The sequence below is a fragment of the Lagopus leucura genome, unplaced genomic scaffold (genome assembly GCF_019238085.1).
Source record: "Lagopus leucura isolate 7727_CA_CO unplaced genomic scaffold, USGS_WTPT01 Super-Scaffold_100002, whole genome shotgun sequence".
Taxonomy (NCBI): domain Eukaryota; kingdom Metazoa; phylum Chordata; class Aves; order Galliformes; family Phasianidae; genus Lagopus; species Lagopus leucura.
This window is the reverse complement of record NW_024962263.1, coordinates 45,821,434-45,845,110: the sequence shown is the minus strand read 5'-3', so window position 1 is coordinate 45,845,110 and position 23,677 is coordinate 45,821,434. Positions and strand designations below refer to the sequence as shown.

The window sequence follows — 23,677 nt, the reverse complement described above, 5'->3', positions numbered from 1 at the left end:
GAAAGCCTTACAGGATGAATTTGTGGCGCAATGCAAAGTATGCTTCTGCCTGCTTCCTGATGTTCAGAGATCTCTAAGACAATGCCTGCAAAGTGGAAATGCCGTAACACTGACACTAGTTTCCTCTCTTCCCAGTTCAGGACACACTCACCAGTCCCTTATTTGTGCGTCTTTATGCTGCTACAATAGGGTGTGCACATACAGGGAGAACCCTGCACTTTGCCTGCTGAGCAAAGTCGAGATGAGAACAGCACATAGAGATATGTGAACAGCAAGATAGGGCCTTGCTTAAACCTGGCCTGGCAAGAATGAGGCTTGCAATAAGATGATGCCCAGTGACAGTTAACTGGGTTGGACACATCTGTCACTGCTGTTACCTCCCTGCCATATTTAGGGTTTACATGTCACTGGTGTACATAAGCACAGCTGTCAAATACGTTGCTTACTCTTGGTTTCAATTTGCTCTATTTATTTATATATATTTCCTTTACCCAGGGAGGCTCACTGCAATAAGTTCTGTCCAAACAGTGTGAGTTAAGCAATAAAGGCTGCAGTTCCTGAAAGGACTCTTTGTTAAATTCATTGATAGGCTGAAAGCAGAGAGCATGCAGGAGTAGCTCCAGTTGAGTTTTTTTTTCATTTTTTTCCACTTGAGCATTTGCTAATTATATTTTAGCATTAAGCATTAATGAACTTGTTGAATACACATAGTGCTCAAATATTACAGCTCACATTAAATGCAAAGGAAGTGGTTTACATCTGGTAAGTTACGCAATGAAAAAAGGCTTTAAAAGGCCAAAAAAAAAAGGGGGGGGGGGCGGCGGCGGGGTGTGGGCAAAAAGAAGAAGATAGACGGGCTTCTGAGTGTAGCAGAGCATTGGGGCGGTTGGGGGCGCAGCGGCCTGTGGGCCCCACCGGACCGCATCGCCGTTTTAAGGAGGAGGTGCCATTGGAGCTGCCGCCGCGCCGCGATGGCCGCCGCGGGCGGTGCGGGGCCCGGCGGACGGCGGTGACCGATGTATCTGAAGCGGCCGGCGGGCGGCCTCGCCTTCTGCCTCTTCTACCTGGCGTCCTGCTTCACCAATAAGGTGAGCGCGGCCCCGCGCAGCCGGGCTGCGGTGGGCTCTGCGCGGCGATGCCCGGGTAGGTGCGGCTGTCAAGCAACCGCGGTGTTCGCAGTCAGTCGCAACAGAGATGGCCACAGCGTGCCCAGAAGTGAACTACTTTAACTTAGTTTGAAATAGTTTGCATTGTACGGCGTAGGCAATACAGTGTAACTCAGCGTCTGCTGCCTGCCACAGGGACTGGGGCAGCGTCCAGCGCTTCCAGCGTGGGAAGAGAACTTACAGAAAACGTTCAGACTGTATCTTGTCTGTTTATTTTTCTTTATTTTGGTAGGAGCTTCTTGTATTCTCTGTTGCTCTGGCGATTGCGTGTTAATGTCATAGCTCTGTGTGTGTTTGGTGTCCATTAATTTGGTATTTGTTTTTCAGTATGTCCTGTCTGTCCTGAAATTTACCTACCCTACCCTTTTTCAAGGGTAAGTACCATTTTAAGAATACAGTTGTTTGAAAAATGACTTCAGTCAATAAATTCAGTCAGTAAACATCTTGCTGTTCCATGCTGGAGCTAACTTTGGTACTTCATTTTATTACTGACTTTTGCTGTTAAGAGAACATACATAATGAAGCCTTAGTAAAGCAGGCTTCATTTGTCTTGGTCAATTTTTAAGCATCACAGTGGTTAAAGATATATAGACTCCATCAGTTCCCAGTTATCTGCAAATGTTATGCTTAGGTGTAGAAAAGTGGCAATTATAGCACAGCTTGTCTAAATTGGAATGGCACTGTGTGTAAGATGCAGATTGGGTGTATTCTTTTCCAGTATGCTAATGAAACCCATCTTTAGACACACACCAATACAGTGCTGCTTATTTTCATGCTTAGTCTTTGTTGTAGCTGTGTGTTGTAAGTCTCTACCATATCTTGATAAGAAATTTAATGCTTTGCCAAATATACACTTGTCAGCATTCATAATTTGTGAGGTGCTTAAGTTCTTTACAGAGGGAGTGGTGAGGTGCTGGAACAGGCTGCCCAGAGAGGTTGTGGATGCCCCGTCCCTGCAGGTGTTCAAGGCCAGACTGGATGCGGCCCTGGGCAGCCTGGACTAGTATTAAATGCAGAGGTTGGTGGCCCTGCATGTGGCAGGGGGGTTGGAGATTCGGGATCCTTGAGGTCCCTTCCAACCCTGGTGATTCTGTGATTCTGTGGAATTCTGGACTATTATATTCCAGTCTTCTTTCATTTGCTCTTTTGAGATACTGGTTAAATCTGCAGACACTTGATATCTTTCATTCCTTTTTTGCTGCTTTGCATGGGTTATGTTTTGCCTGACTTGCAACTCCAGGGCTGTAATTACTTCTAGGAATAACTCCTCTGGGAATCTCCAGTTTCTTTGAGTGTACTCAGCTCTATTAAATATGCAACAAGTGCTTCCTTCAGTTCAATCACTTGTGTGCAAACAGTCTCTTGGACAAGTCTTTCAGCACACAGGAAAAGGGTTTTGAGTAATGTATGTAAAATACAATCCTGGTAAGTCAACAGTAAAAAAAGCATTTGCTCAATGGCTGTATAGGATATGTGTTACCACATTTACTTCCTTTTTTTCCGTTATTTGGAAAGGTATCTCAGCATCTTAGTAATTTTGTTTTTTAAAGGTGACCATTTCTTTGAAAATAAGTGAGTAAGGTATACTTTCATCTAGAGCTAAGGCAGCTGAGCAAAGGAACAAAGGGTAATGCCCAATTCATACCGTTCATTGAAATGCCCAATTCATACCGTTCATTGATGTTTTTTTGTTCCCTGTATAACCTAAGTCTGTATCACATAGTGCTAAGGATTTGGAACTCTTAATAACTTCAAGCTCTGTCCTTAAAACCTGAAATTATATTAATTTTTTTCACATAAAGTTGATGGGAATTAATCACTGGTTTGGAGTAGAGCATGATCAAGCCTTCAGCAGACGAGGGATGTCTGGCACCAAGCTCTCTTATGTCCCCAGTGCAATAAAGGTGAAGTGAGTTGTGGTAGTGGTGTTGGAGGTTCATCAAACCCTATGAACAGTGAGCTCACTCTTTTCTGATTATGTCCAGCTGTATGCCATACTGCATGTAGCATTTATGTATGTATGAGAGAGAAAGAGAGAGATTAAATAATTGCTTAAATGCATTGCAGTGACTGGGAATAATCAACAAACACATTTTTATACCTTACATATATTTAATGTGATTTAACACTGTAGCATAGGATCTCTGCCAGAGCTGTACTAGATATTTGGGTACTTTTACCTGAGAAGCAATCTTCCTGAAAGCCGTTAGCCTGAAAAAGAAGGAAACTGGTCATTTATTATGAAGCTTAAAACATCACTGTGCATCACTACTGATTTTAAATTATCTGCAAGGATTGCTAAGGCCTCATGTACTACTTCCACAGTAAACTAAGGAATGCCATTGTGACAAGATAAGTGATTAGATAGATAAGTCACTTCAGAATACATGTAATTGTTCTATAGCATTTGAATGAGAAAACCACAGTATTCTGGTTTATATGCTAAGTTATCTTACTGTTCTTACTGTATCTTACTTATTTTTATTTTTTTTTCCTCTAAAGGCTCTGAAGCAGAGGCTCGTGCAGTGTGATGATTTGGTTGTTAGTGGCACTTCAATTACTGCATGCTACATACCATTTGAGTTATAGGCAGTGTGTAATCTAGGCCCAGCATGAATAACAACAAGAAGTCATAAAACTAATGTTTGAAATTACCAGTACTGTACACTTCATCCTTGGGACTTATTAGTTCATTAAGCTGAGATCAGTCTGTGAGTCCTAAAATCATATTTTCTCTAGCAATAACAGTTTATATATGTACAGATGTTTGTTTCTTGTCACAATCCTTGCCTCACTTGCATCACAAAGTGATGGCTTTAACATCACTATGATTACTAAATATTTTATATCAGCAAATTTTAAATATTTACTAAACAGTAAAATGGGGATTCAGTAAGATGACGAGAGAAATTGCAGTAGGTAGTTCCTTATAAAACGCTTGAAATATGAGGTGGAAAGCACCAGAGTAATAGAAAACCTGGGTGATAAGACGGCCCAGAAAACAAAAGATTTGAAGAGTAGTGCCATCCCTGGTAGCCTGGAAGAGCAGTAGATGACTATAGTCCTATGTGTGCTCTGAGAAATTCTGGAGATTTTAAGGTCATGCTCCACATGGTTTAAAAAAAAAAAAAAAACAAAAAAAAAAAAGCAAACGGTTTAGGGATACTGTTCTATTTCTATTTCAGGTGGCAGACATTAGTTGGTGGAATTCTGCTTCATGTCTCCTGGAAGTTGGGCTGGGTGGAGATAAGCTTGTGTTCAAGGTACAGTAAGATTTTCAGTATCTCTACATACTTACTTTTTGTAGTTCGCTTGTTTAGCAAGTCACTAACTTGCTGAAACGTAAGATGATATCCGTGTCTGTATGTATGTGTTCTGCCTCACTATGTTTCAGTCTAATCAATGTTCAGTCACACACTTCCACAGATTACTAATATAGAGTGGATTCAATTTCACCTGGGCAAGATAAAGAAGCGCAATCACTAAAGAAGGCTACAAGGATAATATATCCAATATCATTTTTTGTATCTCTTCCTTGGATCATCTGAAAAATACCAGGAGAGAAACCTTAGTAATGCATCCACTGACACCCCCTTCCCTAAAATCTCAGTGCAGTGGAGTCAGCAAATGTGATTTAACACCTTCTCTGTAAGATTTGGTGTTTGTAAATGGGAGTCATTTGCCCTTATGTGTATCTCTATATGCATAAGGACACAGCAAGAGAAACCAGTGCAGTGCACAGGACTGGTGCAGTGATCAAACTCCAAATTCAGATGTTTCATCAGTGGATCAAGATCATCTGCTTGAACTGAGTGCTACTACCATTTAGAAGAGTTATCCAGAATATCATACTCTGTTCATAGAGATCCATTCTGTGGTATGAAATGTGGCATCTCCTTTACATTTCACAAAATAGTGTGAATTATAAGATATATGCCCATAGTAATTGCTGAGTTGCCATCACTGCAGATACTCAAAACTTTTCTGAGTCACCTAAACAATGTGTCTTAACCCTGAAACTGGGCTATCAGGCTGGTTGACTGTCAGAATTTCCTTTTAAAGTAATTTTTTTCAGTGATTTGTATTATGATGTGACAGGTGATGGATTTTCAGTTTGGAGTGTAAGCAGTAGACTTGCAAAACTGAAGTTCCTTATTGAGAGTGAAATCTCTGCATCCATGTGTATGGAGAACCAGGCTAATTTCTTTTTTTTTGTGTGTGCATGCAGGTGTCCACATCCCCACTGAAACCTAAACAAAGCTGTAAATGGAAACAGGCTTTAACTTCCTATCTTTTATCTACAGTGTAGATAAGATGCGGATATGGAGTTCAAAGCTCTCATTGATTTTGGCAGAGGCAGGATTAGGCTCCAAACTTTGCTTAAGCAACAGTTACTGATATATATTGTCATATATATAGTGTATGCTGTTTATGCATATTTTGTCTTTGCAGTACAGCTTAAAGTGCAAAGGAACGCAGCTATCACTAATGTCCTTTTTAATTCAGCTTTTCATCAATAGTTGAGAAAATGCTTTTGCTTTAAGTTGTGACAGTAAAAGAAGCTGAATAATTTTCCCAGCTTGTAAAAGATATTTTAATTTTTCCATAACTTGAAAGACAGCTGAGTTAATACTGAACAAGAATCACTTTCCACTGTTGAAGAGGATGTTTTTATATGAGAAAAGTGTGGCATAAAATTAGTTTGTATTTTGTAGATTGAGACTTCAGGCCTCTAGATGTCAGCATACTCTAGGGAAACTGGCTAAAATGCATCTTCAGAAAGTTCTGTAGTGATTTTCTAGAATATTAGCTGTGAACAAAACGACATGGCCAGAATTAATTGCTTGAATATAATTCGGACTAGTACTTAAGCATGAATTTAAATCTGCCTTTCTTCAGAAGGATTAAGTGCATGCTTTGTTGAACTTGACTTTCAGTATAGAGCTCTGTCTGAAAAAAAAAAAAAACAACCAACCAAACAAAAAACCGCATAGTATTTCAAAGCTTCTCTCCATCATCTCCTCTCAAACTCCTTCACCCTGTGAAGATGTTTTACTACTGGACTGAGAAGGACTTTTTTCCCCCGCCTCTTCCAGCATCTTGGTCTCTGCATCTATCTTTTTGGTGTACGTGTAGAATATTTAAGAATACTATTTCCAGTCCCCAGTCTTCTCATGCTGCAAGTAGTAAAGTTACCCATCTGTGTACTTCCACAAAGCCCAGTGTATTTCTGTTCTGCAGACAGATCTCATGAGCTTTCTGAACTGGTTCAAGATACACCAAAGTATTTCAGAAGGATTATTTTACTACCTAGAGATGACCACCCTTTGTCTGAAGGTTATGACAAAGTCAGGAATACTAGCTTCACAATAAATACCAAATAAAAACAAGTCCTTGGTCCTGTTAAACATATTATTTATAGTAATTGCTCTTTGCTTTGATTAATATCTTGCTTTTTATCTGTTTCTGTTCAGTACTGCCAACTGCAAGAGATTCTCACCATCACTGTTGCTTCTATAAGGTGAATAGCAACTGTCTGCAAAATTTGTGTCTGAAACAGGACTCAGTGGAGCACATAAGAATGTGTGTGCCATTCACATAATGCCTCCAGTGCCATGATCTGCTGTCCACCTTCTGCCTGACCCGTGTAGGCACCTAAGTCCTATGTTTTGGTTGGCATTTATTCTACTGTTAAATTTTTCCCAGCTCAGAAACTTGGCATAAACCAAAACTTCAAAGTCTGGTTTTAGGAAGGCTACCCACTGACTTAAATGGGCTTTAAATCTAGCCCTACTACATAAATTCATCAGTTTTTTTACGTCACTAAACTTGCTTGTTTTGCACGTACATTGCTGTGTTGCCAACATAAGGAGCTGCTATTTGGTTTGCATACAAGACAGATTGTTGGTGCTGACACATTACATCAAACATCCATGCATTCTTTTTCGGTCCTGAAATTCCCACTTGGCAGCATAAAATTCTCCTGTCGCATCATGGGAAAAGCATCTTAAGTCCTTTTCCATTGCACTTCACAGCACTGGATTGGAAATGGAGACATATTTGGGATGCCTAGAATTTAGTGGTGGGGAACATGAAAGAACGATATTTTTATGCACTAAATGGAAATTCGTTTTTCATCTGGTTTTCCTTTCTTCTTCCCAGCCCTCCCTTTTCTTCTTCTTTCCTTCTTTCTTCAATTTACTGCAAGTCCAGTTGGGATGGGGTTTTTTTTGTCGTTGGTATCTGGTGTGAACTCAGTGGCAATGAGGCATGACAGTTTTAGCTCCTGAACTTTAAAGAGCAAATTTTTATATCAGCAAAAGGACCTAAAGACCATTCATTTGTTACTCTGCCATTTTTTTCGGAAATACCCTGGAAAATTATATAAAGAAAGGGAACATGATATTTAGTTGTTTTTTCCTTTTTCCTTGTGTTAAAGATAACAGAAATTCTTGGGCATGTTTGATCTCATTTAGACTGTTCTGTTTTCACCTTTATTTGTCCTTTTTTTTTTTTTTTTTGTACTTCATGAAGTATTGTAATATAGTGGTACCTGTAATTGCATTTTGACACTTACGTGCTAGTTAGAAGCACAATCCCAGTTTATGAACCACAAATACTTTGGCTTCATCTTAAAAATGAGTATTACATGGTAATGCTCTCTTGACTTTAGTTCAAGACTTAGGAAGAATGAATGAAGGCAGCAGTGTCTTCTTCAGTCCTGGGAAGCCTCCAAGTTAGTCCTTTGAATCTCTGTCACTCAAAATCTTAGGTTATTCTCTCTGGATTTTACCACCTATCTGAACCTTTTGTTCTCTTAAGTACCAAAATCGGAAAAGGAAAAGTGCAAATTGCAGTGCCCCTTCTCAAAACTGAAGCCTGACTCGACTGCCATAAGCAAGATTAAATAAAACAAAACAAAGCAACAACAATCTGCAATGATTTAATTCCTTCATTAATTGTCAAAATGCCTCCAGGAGTTTGGCTTAGTCAAGGGGGTGTCATTAGGAAATCTCCAGAGACAGGCTCCCACGGAGACAATCCGATCTTCAGCAGAAATCTCTTTGTAAATCCGGCTGAGAAATGAAGAAATGAATGTGTGGGTGGGCAACTGTATTTGTACATGGTGAAAATGTGTGCTGTCTGTGCGAGAGCACCATTTTATGCCTTCATTTGAAAGTTTTTCTTCCTTTTACAGAGAAGCAAACTATTGAAATAAAATTTATCTCCCTTAAATATAGTAGGTGTAATTGCTATGAAATATACAGTTGTTGAGGGATAAGAGCAAGAGAAAGAGTGAAAAAGAGGCAGAAAGAAAAGAAAAGCAGTAATGTTGTCCACCTGGGATTAGATGAAGTGGTTTATTTCTGTGTCAAGAGACTTCTTTAGTAAGTGAATGTTGAACAATCAGACAGTGAATTTAATATGCACACTTTTGAGTATATGTACACATACATATGTTATATTTCTTGCAAGCAACTGTTGCTAACTGCATGTTAACAGAATGTAGAGAAGTAATGAGATTTGAATTGTTTTCACAGGTCTGAAATCCTGTCCTGGCTTCCTGCGTCGGTAATTTTTGTAGGCATTATTTATGCTGGCTCCAGGGCACTGTCTAGACTGGTAAGAAGCACACAGGTAGACATCAGTTCTGTATTGCCTCTACTTTATGAGCAAATAATGTTTTCTTCATACAAGGAATTAATTGTGTTCTTGGGTTGGGTGGAAAAGAGAAGGGGAGGGCTTCAAATAATTCATAATCTATTAACATTGTTAGAGCAACGGTCCAGTCTTGCAAAGTGTAGGGCAGTAACAAAAAGCACAAAGTGCCTTCAGCTTTCCTTGAGCTCTCTGACAGTCTGAAGAACTCCGCATTGCTCCAGAGTACTCAGAGTTTTGCAGACAGATCCACTGTTCTGAATTGTGCAGGTAGGGAAGAAGTTACCGAAATTATTGGCTCTAGCTTTGCAAAAGGGTTAACGGAACACATTTCTGGGGGAAACCTTTCCAAGAAAAGGATGAAAACCATTACTGTGAGAAGCTTTGGTGCTTTACAGGATTTGAAAAAATAAATTGAAAGTTGGGAAGAGATTTTGGGGATGGTTTGATTCATCAGATTTGTTATCCGTTTGAACTACAGTGACCTATGAAATGTTTAATCAGGGGACATCAAATCTGCCTTCATTAGAGTTGAATGCCTTTTATTTAAGTAAGCTTGTGTTTCTCAAAAAGTAAAAGTAAATAATATACATAATATAAATAAATGAAAATACAAATATTTTAGAATAAATCAGCTACATGATTTTTTTTTAATTGTTTTACGACTGTTACTGTCTGCAGTAGTTCATGCTCTAGTTCCCTTCTGTTTTCTGTCAGTTCACCTTAAATTCCAGAGCCAGCTTAGTTCTAGCAATTTCTAAACTCCAGGAAGCATCAAAAGGGAATTTTTAGACAAGGCTCTTCTTGCAGTGATCCTTTGAACATCCTAGTGGAGTGACAGGGCAGAAAAGGACACTTGGTCTCTGTCTACTCGAACAAAGTGGTGGGCCTCATCTTAGTCTCCAGTGATCTTTGGGAAGCATGGCTGCATGCTTGGAAGCCATATGCCTCCAAGTTAGCTCTGTATCATGGTGATTGCATTCACTTCCTCTTGGTTCCTTGTCAAAGCAAATCCACGGGGCTTCCCTGGTGTGAACTCAGGAAAGATCTCTACGGAGAGAGCTGTTTGGAAATAGCAATAAACCCTTGGCAGCAGCATCTTTTCTGCCTGATCACCTGTGAGGTGGAGAAGGTATGAATCACATCCTCTGTTGCTATTTCTTCTTTCTGAGTTTTGTAAATTACCTTGACTCCGTGCCTTGCCTTCTCTGTGATCATTCAAGAGTAAGATTCAAGTAGTGGCATGGCATAGGGCCTATGAAAAGTTTTTTGTTTGGATCCCAAACTATTCTTGAGGAGCATCACCATTTCTGCATGTTTTTTTGTTGTTTGTGGATGTGCCTCATTCTGTGGCCATTTTAGAAGGAACAGCAGAAGGATGAACAGTCTTATACCATAGCTAGTATGCATTGCTGGCCCAAATTCAAACCTGCATACAAGCTTTATTTTCAGTAAATCTGCCTACAACAATTTTGTGATGTGGAGAGAAGGAAAATGGACTGTCCCAAATTCTTGTACCTGAAATGGCTCACTTCACAAATTTACTTGCATTAATTTTGTTTCTAAAGTTGAAATCACATGAACTTTTGATCAAAACCACGGATGCCTGCTTTAAAACAGCTCTATGTAGAGGCAGGACCTTAGTTTCCATCTGTACCTCTCCAAAAGATACAGGAAGACTCTCCTGCCCAAGAGTTGAGGGCTGAGATTGGAGCAGCGGTGCCTAGCTCTGAACTGGGATGCATTAGCCAAAGTATGCAAAACTGTGAGGGGAAGTTTTGTACAAAGTCTATTCATCCTGTCTGTCCAAACAGTAAACCTTTCTTTTTGTGAGTATTAAGCTCACTCACAAATTTAAAAAATAGTCACATCAAAGACAATAGACATATGGAGAAGGTTAGCAGGCCTGGGCAAACTGGAGCCGTTGTTGGCTTTAAAACATACTTGAAAGAGCCAAAAGTGGGGGGGAGGGGGAAGGAAAGAAAATCCGTCAAATTGGCTTCATGAAAGAAAGAATGTAAGTTTTGCTGTCATCTTACCTTGTTTATGGTTATTTCTTCTATTTTCTATTATTTCAGGCTCAGGATGCTTATGTTAGGTACTTCTGTTTTATTGTGTTTAGTTGTCTAGCAACAAGGTTGAGAATTGGATTCCAGAACTGAAGCAGGAGCTGACAACTTCATGCCAGTTGTGTTTGTGTGGTTTTCATTCACTGCTAATTTAGAGGTGTTAAGAGTTATCTTGGTGAAACTGTTGTATTTATGGATCCGCCCTCGTTGTTATTATGGCTTAAAGTTTTTAATTAGTGATGCTTATCCTACTTTGTGGGCAAGAAAAGAAAAATCCAGAAAATAGAGATTTCTGATTACAAAGCCGAGTCAAAGAGGTATTTGCTACCTGATACTTACAGGGGAGGCACGTCAGTATGAATTTACCTCATTCTCTACCCATGTGATTTAAATACTATCCATAAGCAGGAAAACACTGCTTCCTGAAACTGCCTTTAGATTATCTTAATCGGAGCAGATAATTGCTTCTGTTGTGACTGTCTAAGAGACCAAGGATCTGATTTGGAGGATTTATTGTGAACCACTAATTTGAGTTGGTTTTGCCTGGAGTGATGGGCGTTTTATTCGTTGTTGTTATCACTGGGATTTGTTTCTTAATGATTTCATATTGGGATTGCGTCCAGATGCCTCACTGGGTATAATTTCAACATCACTTTTGTGTGAACTATTATTACGTTTCTACCTAAATTTCTGGCAGATCTCCCTAGCAGTAACTGAAAACAATTGCCTAAAATCATCTTACCTGTAATGTTGCTAGGAGTAACACTGTGTTAGCATCAGCAGACAGAGATGGGAAAATAATGAGAACAGTTTACTGTGGAGATTGTAGGTATGAGAACAAAGAGGCAAAACCAGAGGCAGAAGCCTGTGGTAATTCTCACAATGGTAGCTCTGTATGAACATCTGGACAGGGCACTCAGAAGTGGTGCCTTGTAATAGTGATTGTACTCTTAGAATGAGTAAATTCCTTTAGGAGATGTGATGTGCGTCTACAATGATAAAAACAAGCAAAATAATGCAAAAACCTGGGACAGTTAGCCCGTACAGGAACATCCTTCCTATGTCTGTGACTGTTTTGAGTAATTCCAGGCATTTTTGTTCTCTCCCAATGGCAGCCAATTCCAGTGTTCCTCACTATACAGAATGCAGCAGAAGTCATAACCTGTGGCTTCCAGAAGTTTGTGCAGAAAGAGGTAATTTCACCTATTAATTAGTATGTTCAAGACACCGCCTGTGATGTAACAGCCCTATGACAAGACATCTAATTTCTTTTTATGCAGGCATTAGTGCTATGTGCTTTTTTAATCTCATTGTGATAGCAAGTCACTAATGAGTCCCAGAGAGAGGTTCGCTTTTGACAAGTATCTATATTGATGTTTTCTTTTCTCTTTTAGTGGATGAAAGACTGCAAGTGCATATTGATGGTTTAATTTCCATTTTTAAGACTGGCTTAGTCCAGTTTGTCTTTTCCTTTTGAGAATTAATCTCTCTCTCGTGCTATACGTAAGAATTTCATCTTTCGAGCAGAGGGGAAGGAAAACTATGTCCTTAGGTCTAACTAGTTTAACATATCTAGTATTCAATATATCATATGTATCAATATCAATTGATCAATATCTATCACTAGATGAATCACGTCTCCGCATGAAATTTGGAAAAATAACGCATTTTAGGCTTTGTTTGGGAATCTGTCCCAACACCTGCTAAGGTGAGAAGAATTCCTGCTTACTTTAGTAAGATCTCAGTTTGTTTCTCTTCAGCTACACTGGAGATCTTTCTTTTTAGGCTATGGAATGCTTTTCTAATTGTGTGACCAGAGAGGTGCTGTAGGAGGTACTGCTGGGAAGTCACAAATTCATTTCTGAATTGGACCGTGACTTGTAGTAGAAGAGATCTTCCGTTCATTACCTCTACAATGTATATAGAATGCAAATAAATGCCAGTGTTTGCTACTTGTAACGAACTGAAGACTTCCCTAAGGTTAAGACTAAGGGATGTAGCAGTGTGCGCCATGGCATATCTCTGTGATGCTGTCCCTGCCAAAGTGTTTTATTTTTTCATTCTAGCTCACATGCTTATGTTTGCTCTCTTTGGAAATTAAAGCACAATGGGGAAGGATAATGCAAACAGAGGTCTTGCTAGGAATCTTCTGGGGAATGATTTTGGACCAAAATATTAGGAAACTTCGATGAATTTAGACCAAGGCTGATTTGATTGGAGAAGTACCTAATTAATTAAGTATAATCAATATTTGAACATCTACAGTACACTGTTCTGGTATACTTAGGATGAGTGTAAGAACCAGGTGTAACATTCATGTCTGGTTTTAGGTTTACTTGGTGGTAAATAACCTGAAAATATAAAAAAAAAGTTGGAGTAGATTAATCTTCAGTCATCGCTCTTTTTGTGTGTTTGCTTTTTCCCTTTTGTGTGTTTCTTTCTTTCTTAAGTACCGCTAAGTAGTACTTAAACATAATGGGCTGTGCAGTGTTGTTCATTGTCTTTTTCTTGTACTTGGTGCAGTAAGATCATCTGTGATTCCTTTTATTTTTTGAAAGGAAGAAGCATTTCACCATTTAAAAAACCAATACAATTAATCCTGTGTCCTTTTTTACAGCAGATCTCTCATCTGAAAGTCTGTAGGTAAGTTTTAAAAACCGTTCAGATTCAGTTTCATCTTGTTTTGGCTCCGGTTTCTGTATTTGCTTCAAATAGTAGCGCACCAAAACAATGAAGAATGTAAGACAGATTCCTGTGGGCTGTAAGCATAAATTGCAACATACAAGTAATTAAATATTTTTAAAATGTATTTTCTTTTTTCTTTTATACTATTGCTTAAATACATACTTTTTTTTTCCCTCCTTATAAAAATAGCCAGAAGGCTGGCCTTTGTGAATAACAAAACAGTGCTTGCAAGAATGTTTTTGAAAAGGAGCTCAAGTTTGATATTTCAGTGTGTAATATTGAGCAGTAAGAGAAAGATAATGGATAGAAAATAGCTAAAAATGCATTTCCTAAGGAGGAAATTGGGTGACTTCTGGCATCATTCTGCATCATTTGTATTAAGTTACACAACCTTACCAATCTTGGTTGGCTCTGGTTGTTTAGGCTACCAAAAGGAGATCGTGACAAACAGAAGTCACCCATCTGCATACTGAAAGTTTTGTTCTTCCCACTCATTCCCTTGAAGATAGTATACTTCTTAATCGTTTAACTGTACTTAGATTGAACAACATTGGTTTAATTTTCAGTGTGTTTGGAGCCCTGGCTTCCAACTTCCTCCCTCTTGTTTCCATTATCTGGCTTACCATGGCCTTGTTTTCACTACTGGATTATTTTCAAGGATACCAGTTGGGCTTTTTGTTGTTGTTTTTTATCGTCTTTATTCTATCTTTTCCTTCTGTGTCCCTGGAGAGCAGGAAAATGAGCAATAAAAGCAAATATTTGTTGTTATTAATACTGACAGTCCATAGAAATTCTACATCTACATATTCTGTGTAGCCGGTAGAATTACCAGTCAGCTGCAGTTTGAGATTTTTAGTCCAGTTCTGTGGTCTATGGAGGGACCTGTGCTATCCTTAAGCCATTTCTACCATGCCTCCACTCACTCCCACTTTATTCTTTGTTCTGGAGTTAACAGCATAACTTTTAATGGAGTCACGACTGCTGAAATTGTTGTAATACACAACTTACCCCAGTGATGGAACTTTTTGGTAGCTCTTCATAGCCACAAATGAGCTGGTTTTCATTTTCTAAAGTAACCTAAGGAAGCCAAATGGCAAGTGAAGAACAGTACTCCATACCAGTTTTTTTTTCATTGCTGCTAAGATGGTTTGTGCTGATTTTCTTCTTGTTCAACTTAGGTCTGTATTAATTATGAAGAATGCCTGATATAAAATGTAATTTTGTTGGCAAAAAATACTTTATAAACATATGGAATAAAAATGAAGAAAAAAAGAAAAGTACAGTTATAAAATTGGGTAGAAGTGTCCATATTTCACCAGGAGTACAATTCTTGCTTTTTTTTTTCTCTCATCCACAGTGTGCTGTTCCTCCTGGTAGCAGCAGTGTGCCTTCCTTTATGTGACACGCAGGTGAGCTCTGTTTTGTAAAGCAGCTTTAGTTTGCCCTTTGTATTTCTTAGCAAGTACCCTAGGTTTTACTTGTAAGCTAAGGCAGGATTCCTGCAAAAGATTTTTAAACATGTTTGCATCCTGGTGAAACCTCTGACCAGTACAGATATGGAGCTTTTAGGTGAAGCCAGGGGCTGGGGATACCACAGTGTAGCTTCTTAAAGGGCTTAACGAATCACTTAGGTTTGAATTTGTTGCAAGTATGTTGAGTGGTTTCCTGAATTAGCTCTGCGAGAAAGGAAGGAGTTATCTCTAATTCTGGAGTAGCTCAGTTTGTCATGGATCTATTCCTTGGACATGCCTGTCTTTCTCTTTTGGAGGTTTAAGAGGGCTACTTTCTTGATTTAGACTTCAGTTAGTAACTGAAGATAAGTGAGAAAAAACCGGGTCTTGTCTGGATGTTTCCAGTCAAGGGCAGACAGAAGCATTTCAGCTGAGCTAACTGTTCATCATGGTCCATGGTGCAGAGTAGGAACTTCTTGTGTATACTTGTGAAAGCAAACATTCATTTTTCTCAATTGACTATGAAGAGAGCCTATCTTGCTGGGAGCATTCTTTTGGATGCACTGCAGTTAGTGAGAACCTTGGGGAAACAGACTGCAGGGGTTGCTAGGGGAAAAGGGTCAAGGAAGCACCACTTTCAATACCTTAGTGGTTCCTCTGATCCACCTGTCCCTCTGTGACTGACCATCCATCCGTACTGGGAGATCAAAAGTTAACTTTCTGCTAAGTGAAAAATGATCCTATGGGGCTATGATACTAGAAAAATGGCTATGATACAAGAATATACAGGCTGGCGTCCATAGTCTCAGGTCATCTAGAATGATGTCTGTATCCCAAAGAAACAGAGTTGTTTTCACCAGGGCTGAGAACATGGATAACAGGGTACAGCTACCAGGCATGTGCCATATCTCTAAGAATAGAAAAGTTTCTAGCCTTCTTTAGTCTTCTTTTCATTTGTGCTATAGCTCCCACTGTACTTGCTTTACGAAGCTAACTGCAGGGAAATAGCATTGCTTATGCATGTATGAACGTGGTTAAGTGAACATAGTGGTGACAAGCTGATGGCTGGACTAGATGATCTTAGAAGTCTTTTCCAATCTTGATAATTCTATGATACCTTTATTTACCCAGATGTTTTTTATTGCAGTTTGATCCAAACGGTTATCTGTGGGCTCTAATTCACTTGGTCTGTGTTGGTAAGTCATCTTTGAAGGAACGACTATGAAGAGTGAATTTGTTGAAGATGCAATTCAACTTTTTTTTTTTTTTTAAATATTTAGGGTTTTTGATGTAAGAAACATTTTAAAATAAAAAGGATAGTAAAGATAAGAAAATGTTTTCCTCTTGTAGCCTTTAGGTTGAAAACAACAGCAAATAGACTGAGAAGACAGGTGAAGAAAATGCATATACATTTTAATCAACACTACAGTTTTCTGGAGTTCTTAATGGTTGCCCACTAAGAGACCCTTTTCCTCTCTGAGGGGAGAAGAAACATGAAGAACTGAATTTTTTTTTGTACGCACAGATTTTATTTAAAAGTTGACAAAAAAAAGTATTCTAAAATATTATGGAATGTTTCCAGAAGAAGGGTGTTGAAATGTTGGGGGTTTTGATGCAGTCATATGTATTCTTAAATAAAGAAGTTAATTAACAATGTGTTGCATGATCTGTAGGGTTTTTATATTTTTCTTTTGTTAGGTAAAGTAATTCTTCCCTGAAAAGCTGAAAACAGTCAGATGCCAAAAAAAATCTGAAGAAAAGCTGAGTAGCAGTATATAAGTAGGAGATTTGTGTATTTTGGAACATTAAGCTGGATAGTAAGGGATTTGTATTTGGTTCTTAGATCTCCTGTAGACTGAGTGATTTGTTTGTATGGTAAGTCTTGTCTGCAAATTGGGGATGATTTCTTTAATTTGTCTTTCATACTGTAAAATTTGCAGCTCACAGGTTATGCATCTATAATTTGTGTTTAAGGAGATGTAGACATCATGTGCTAAAATGTTGTTAATATATAAATAAGAAGTATTTTTTTCTATAGGAAATGTTATAAACACCTGCTCATTTAGATAAAACAAAAAATCTAGGGATTTATCACTTGAAATACTTGTTTGCTGTAACTAGGGATGAGCTGAGCTGAGGCTTCTCTTTTGCAAAATATTGCCTACTGAAAAATGAATTGGTAAAGAATGTGAAGAGCCTGGAGATCCTGCAAACAGCAAAGATGACTCGGAACAGACAACTGTAGGGTCTACGTAGATGAACATATCATAGAAGTTACCCAGAAAAATAGAAAAAAAATCTACAGCACTTTATGTATTTGCACACGCACGTGTACTTCCCTCCCATGTTTTTTAGTTATCGTGAGCTGGACTAGCAGAAGCACACATGGCATGACAGTATTTTGAGATGATAACACTCTGGAAGCTGTTAATTTGAAGTGATAGGCTGGTTTTACTCATGATTTAGGCATTTTTTGTGCCACATTGCTAAGTGTGATTCAGAGGGTTCTATCAGTACCATGAACAAATAAGCTGTTGTTTGTCATAATGATTGCGTGTTATGGTAAATCTATGTCATTGCAATTACAGGGGCTTACAAAGTATTTCACAAGTTATGGAAGCCTAATTCTTTAAGGTAATGTGCTTTCACGTTCTTTTAAATAGAAGGAATTGCTATCAAAGAGGACTGATGTACATAGCACTCAGCTAAACTGTAGGGATCTCTGCTTTATCTGTGTGAACGGCATCACTCTTGGTTAATCATTAACGATTTTTGTTACAAGAAGAGCCATACTGTTGATAATCCCAGCAATACCATGTGGTTATTGATGTTTATACTGCTAACACAAACACTGAATTAGTTTTAAACAGTGTATTATCAAAGGATGATGACTCAGTCCTGGAAAAAGGTCCCATAGTTACCGTCACTGACATTAAGAGGAAATGTTAGTTTGTGTTAGCCTTAAAGCTTCATGGTTTGAATGTGTCAGTATCTCCCTTTGTGACACAATCTCAAAAGGGTTTAACGGCTGATGGGATGCCACAGGGTGTCAGTGTCTGTGTAACTCAAAGACCTTGAAATGTTGCACCAATCCTGTATGCAGTCTTACATCAGCCTTGCAGAAGTTGTTTTGAAAATAGGTGCAGTGTTCATATAGCATATGCATGGTGTCTGCAGTTGTCTGTATAGGGATGGATTTGTTGCCACTGCGTGTTATGTATATGTACGTAACATGTATATAGGGTCCAGAGAGGCTCCTTTATTTCAAAATCATTTTCCACCTTTGTTAAAATGATGAGTGAGCTTTGTTAAAATGATGAATGAGTGAGCCAGGCTCACCATATCTTTACTTTCAGTGTAACAGAATAGCAACAGAATTTGTGCAAATACTATGTAAATTAATATGCTGATAAACTATCCGCATAATGTTGTAATATGAATGTTTATAAAATATAGGAAATAATATAAGCATGCTACATAATTATGACATTATGTAGATATGTCGTAATATTGTGCTACTACTTGGTATAGTGATCTATTTGTATCAGTGAACAGCATTACTGAAAGAATACCTTATTTTTTCCTCTTCTCTCCCAGTGACTTGGACCAACAGTACATCAACTATGTATTCAGGTAAAATGAATAAGCCTTTGATACACTATGGCCGGTTTGTTTAGCATATATTTTCATCTTCAAACATGACTACTTTAGGAAACTCAGAGCTACCACTACTTAAATATATTTATATAGCAAGACATGCATTGAAAAAATACGGCTTAACAGCTGCATGATTTTGGCTATGGCTGTAGGTGGACATGCCAATGTACACCTGGGGAGATAACGAGGTGTTAATTATGAATTTTTAATCACCATGTGCACAAGTGATCTCTCTTTTCCAGAAATAATATTTACAGAGTAACTCGCTGGCAAAACCTTCACCACAGACAAACTTGTACCAAATTGCCAGAGGGGGAGGCAGTGATTATAAAAGAACCACGTGCAAAGAACCTGAGCAATAACTGACTACTGAGAGTGCTGTCAGCAGAACTGAGTAATTCAGACATTTGGTTGTTTTTCCGATTTGGAGATATAAAACTGGCTTGTTATTTTGCAGTTAGTGAAAGAGCCTGAGTCACCAGAGTCCCCTGTATTTTTCTCAAAAACAAAATATTTTTAAAAAAGATTAGAAAAACCCAGTCATTTCTCCAGAAGAACCATACAAACCAGCGTACCTGCCGTGCGTAGCTTCCACTAAATTTTTGTGAGGTTTTATTTAAATTAAGGCATATAGAGCCTTCACTAGATCCTTGTCCATCCATAATCACATCTGCTTGTATATATTGGCCTCTTGGAATGGTAAATAAAGTTGTATGAGAATGCTGTGGACTATGAGACTACAGATATGGAGCTCTATGGGAGGAGGATGGTTATAAGGACTGAAAGACATAAATTGATTTAGGTCAAATTGGAACACAGAAGTTAGGCATAATCATAGGAAATTGAAGTTGTTCTTATCATTTGATTGTGTGCTTTAGTCTGACCACACTAAAGATCCCTGGTAGGAATACATCAGGAACACTGGTGAGGACAAAATTTAACATCAGTTTCCATTTACCTTATGAATGTCATCAACATGGTAACAGCATATACCTCTTTCTATCATAGTCAGATCAGCTCTTCTGCTTCCAGTAAGTAATGCAGGTCACTGATGCGGGGTTTGTATAGTTGCAGTGTCTGTTTACCAGGATCCCAAGCATTAACAATACCTGAACATCAATTTGCTTGAAGCAGGCTCTTGTTTTAAGTGAGTTGTTGTTTTCTATTTAGTGCGAAGTGCAAAGAAAATCAATTTTACTCAGAGGATGTGGTTATATTTATTGAAATTGTTCTGAAGTGTGGTAGTCATGGAGCTTGCAGATATGCTGCTGTGTGCAGAGGTAATCTGTGAAGTCTTGAATGAGGTACAAATATATGTCTAATGTTGAAATAAGAATCATTAAACAAGCAGTGAAATGAATTGATTTTGTTGTTGTTTATCAGCTGCCCAACTCTGGCTCTTAGTTGCTATTTTAGTTGAAAATTGCATCTGGGCCTGAACCTTTAAATTCAGATTTTGGCCAAGGTCTTAATTTTGCAGCTATGATTGAAAAGTCCATGCCCTGTTCCCTGCCGTGTTAGCTTATAGGATCCTTTGAAGTCTGTGAAGTTGTGTCCAGCAGAGAGCAGGAGCACTACATCACATGGAAAGGATGAATCTTGCTATGGAGGTTTTCAGAAAGGAGAAGCTTCTCACTAAGGAACTGTGACATACAGTCCTGTGTGTTTAAGAACTTAGAGTTCCTATACTCCTTTCAGAGGAGTTGTGCAAATTAAGAGATGACTTTGTTAGCATCTCCTTTAAAGCAGAAATGTGTTCGTAGACGCCAAAAGCACTGGCAGGATTTGTCCCTTCATGAGACCTGTCAGCATGTAGATATCTTTGACAGGTCTGCCACTCCCCACATTTGGATGAAGCTGGTCATTGTGTTTGAGAGCGGTATAGAGTGGCTGACAGAGAATTATTGCAGAAACTTAATTTCAGTAGAAAACAGGCCAAAATGTTTTTAAATCGCACTGAATAGAAAACATTTTATTCTGAAACCTGCATGAGCACAAACTTCTGATAGACAGTTCTTGGTCAAAATTACTGTAAATGTGCTTATCTCAGGTAGATGGTGTCCAGCATTAAGTTTTGTGAGTTAGCAAGCTGATTCCTCTAAGTAAGGCTTCTCAAAGACTGTTTTAGCTGGGGAGGAAGCTCGGGTGGTTAAGCTCCCAGTATATGGTAAGAAGAGGGGAGCAGAGAAACCCTGTGTAAGGATTTTGTTCCTGCTACAGCCCCCTATCCAGGCTGTCCTTCTGGAACCCGCTGGATCCCTAATCTGATTTTATAACATAATGGTGCCTTTTTTATTGATATTCTGTTTAGGGCAGAGTTGCAGCACATCTTTAATGCCATCTAACCCTTTGACCTTAACCATCCCCACACTTCACAGGGAAGGTTTTGTTTTCTTCCTTATGTTTTCTTTGGGCTGAGGCCTGGGATGTCTGGTATAGTTATCAATCCCTCTTGGTTCCAGAAGGAAGTTTCTCTTTGAGCATTTTCCAATCTCACTGTTTTATTTTATTTGAAAAGTGATAATGCAAAAAGCAAAAGTGAAGAAACATAGCTTAGTCATAATTCTCATCACTGTTGATACAGTTCTACTTCCAGTTGCCTGTTGTCTTTCTTATTGAGTCAGAAGCAATACTATACGCACACTGATGATACTGTAGTGCTCTAGATACGTCATTTGCAGCACATTCAGTTTTCTAGCCACTGCCATGTGTGCTGGGAACCACTCTGAGCTTTTCCTCTGCTTTAACTTATCAGGTAACCTTCTACTGACTGACTTTGTGCTTTACTGCTATTACTGGGCCCAGTGAACTGTAAAAATCACTGGTAATTAGCCAGGGAAAAATACCTAGCGTTAGCATTCATAACTTTAATGAATGTCTTTTCACCTTCCTAAGTGCAGTGAGAAGAAAATACTCCTTTCTCCTTCTCCCTATTGCCCTTTGGTTTTGTAATGAACGTGTGTTGTTAGTGTCTGGAGGAAGCTGCAGTTCTGCATTGGCAGACTTTCTTGCTTCTTCCAACCTACAGTGCTCCACCTTTGAAACAAAGTGGAATTAAAACATCTGGAAAAAGATAAGAAATCTATATGAAGAATTAACAGTGTTGAAGTAGGCTCTGTACCACAAACTCAGTGTGATGACCATGTAGGACCTCAGAAGTCTTAATTAGTTCTCCAGATGAGGATCAGGTCACAGCTCATTTTCTTGCTCATTTGTATCTTTGTAAAAAGCATGCATCAGTTGAGCTGCTGCTTGGTTTTGTTTTCATGCAGTTTTCTAACTTGTTTAATTGCAGCATTTGTTCTTTCTTCAATTGACATTTGGAGAATGAATGTGCTGTTCATGTGCAACCATATTCTTAGGACTGGGTATTTGACTTTTATGCAATACGTGGACATTTCTACAAACACAGACATTTGTGCAGACAGTTGAAATTCTCCCTTGGACAGGGGGCATTAAAGTCTAGACATTGTTATAATTTCCTATAGATTCTGTCTCAGTGGTGTCACCAGTTGGCTGAGTAGCAGCTTTGTTGGAAGGGAATTGGTAATGAAATGCTAAGATGATTGTGAAGCGGTAGCCTGAGCTCATGGCAAATTGGGTTGCGTTAGAAGGACTACTTCACGTTGAGTGAAGTCACCGTCAGTATTGCTGAGACTGCAGACGGAGTACTCTGTTCAGTTTGGGGCATCCCAGTTCAAGAAAGACACCAAGAAGCTGAAGATAGAGCAGGTCTAGTGACATTGTTAAGGACCTGGAGCATACAGCGTACTGGAAGGAGAGTTTGAAGGAGTTGGTCTGGCAGTGTGGAGACCAAGGTGCTACCTAAATAATTGCTTTCATTTTCTTGAAAGGGAGTTAAAAAGATGGCCAAGCCAAATTCTTCTAAGGAGAGTCAGGTAATATAATATGGAACAACAGCCATAAGTTGCTCCTGATAGCTTGAAAACTGAGTATCAGGAGAAACTTCTTCACTGGGAGGGTGGGGTGACTCTGGAACAAGTTACCCAGAGTAGAGTCTCTCTGATTGAAGGTTTTTGAGACCTGCTTCTTGAGATGGAGCCATAGAAGACATGTTTAAGTATTGTTGACAGCCCTCTTGCAAGTTAAAGATGGTGTTAAGGCAACCCTGAAGATTCATTTCCAGCTACCTTTTAAAAGATATGTATGCCTCATTTACTTTACTTAACTGGAATAAGTTTCACCATGAATAAAATTGCAAAGCTGCCAATTCGTAATGTTTGGACAAGGTCATAATTACTGCAATATGAAATCAATCCTTTTTATTTTTATTTTTAGTGTGGTGCTGTTGGCTTCTGCATCCCATCCGGCAGGTAAAGTGGATTAAGTTGCTGCTTTTTCAGATTTCCATATTCCTTTCCTTTTCGTGCTTCTTTTTAGAGGTCAGTCTTCATAGAAGGATTTCTCTGGAATTCAATTGCAATATGACTGATAATATTATATTGGTAGACAACTTTGTGTAATTCATGTGATACTTACTGATATCTTCCTGAAGTGCCCTTTGTGAAGAAGCAGTGTGAGACAACCAGCAAAAAACAGCTTCTGAGGTGATACATGGTAAAGAGCAAGGATTCCCTCACTCAACACAACCTCTTGAGCGCAGTGTTCCAGCGCTCACAAAATTTACTGCATTTCCTTCTCTGCATTTCCCTCAGTGCCATGCAAACGTTTTGTTGCTTTAAGATGTATCGCATCCTGTGACAGGATTTGGAGTAGCAAAAGATTACAGGCTAAAGTAACAGAAACTTGAGTATTTCCACCATAACTGAATGGTGGAAAATATTCCTCTCATACATGTATCTATCCTTTAGAATGATAAAGGTGTCCATCTGTTGCTCTCACTGAAACATTTTCTGAATCAGAAAAGCAAAGGAAAAAGCATTTAAATAAACCTGAATATCCCATTCAGATTGGTGATTTATCATGTGTATCTAGCATTTTCCCATCAGGAGAGCCAGAAATGCATTCA

General features: G+C 38.8%; 1 protein-coding gene across 4 annotated transcripts in view; it reads left to right on the top strand.

The window, feature by feature from the left end:
* Positions 1 to 972: 972 nt before the first annotated feature.
* The window catches only part of TMEM241 (transmembrane protein 241), a 51,271-nt gene continuing 28,566 nt past the window's right edge, over positions 973 to 23,677 (top strand). For 2 of the 4 annotated variants that reach the window (XM_042869244.1, XM_042869247.1), the window contains exons 1-11: positions 973 to 1,088; positions 1,494 to 1,540; positions 4,352 to 4,429; positions 8,708 to 8,804; positions 12,010 to 12,087; positions 13,512 to 13,537; positions 14,937 to 14,988; positions 16,178 to 16,226; positions 17,619 to 17,664; positions 18,628 to 18,663; positions 22,987 to 23,021. In XM_042869244.1, the coding sequence (XP_042725178.1) occupies positions 1,017 to 1,088; positions 1,494 to 1,540; positions 4,352 to 4,429; positions 8,708 to 8,804; positions 12,010 to 12,087; positions 13,512 to 13,537; positions 14,937 to 14,988; positions 16,178 to 16,226; positions 17,619 to 17,664; positions 18,628 to 18,663; positions 22,987 to 23,021 (616 nt within the window). In that variant the 5' untranslated portion in view covers positions 973 to 1,016. The remainder of the gene's footprint in view (positions 1,089 to 1,493; positions 1,541 to 4,351; positions 4,430 to 8,707; positions 8,805 to 12,009; positions 12,088 to 13,511; positions 13,538 to 14,936; positions 14,989 to 16,177; positions 16,227 to 17,618; positions 17,665 to 18,627; positions 18,664 to 22,986; positions 23,022 to 23,677) is intronic. The other 2 variants (XM_042869246.1, XM_042869245.1) reach the window with 2 other exon arrangements.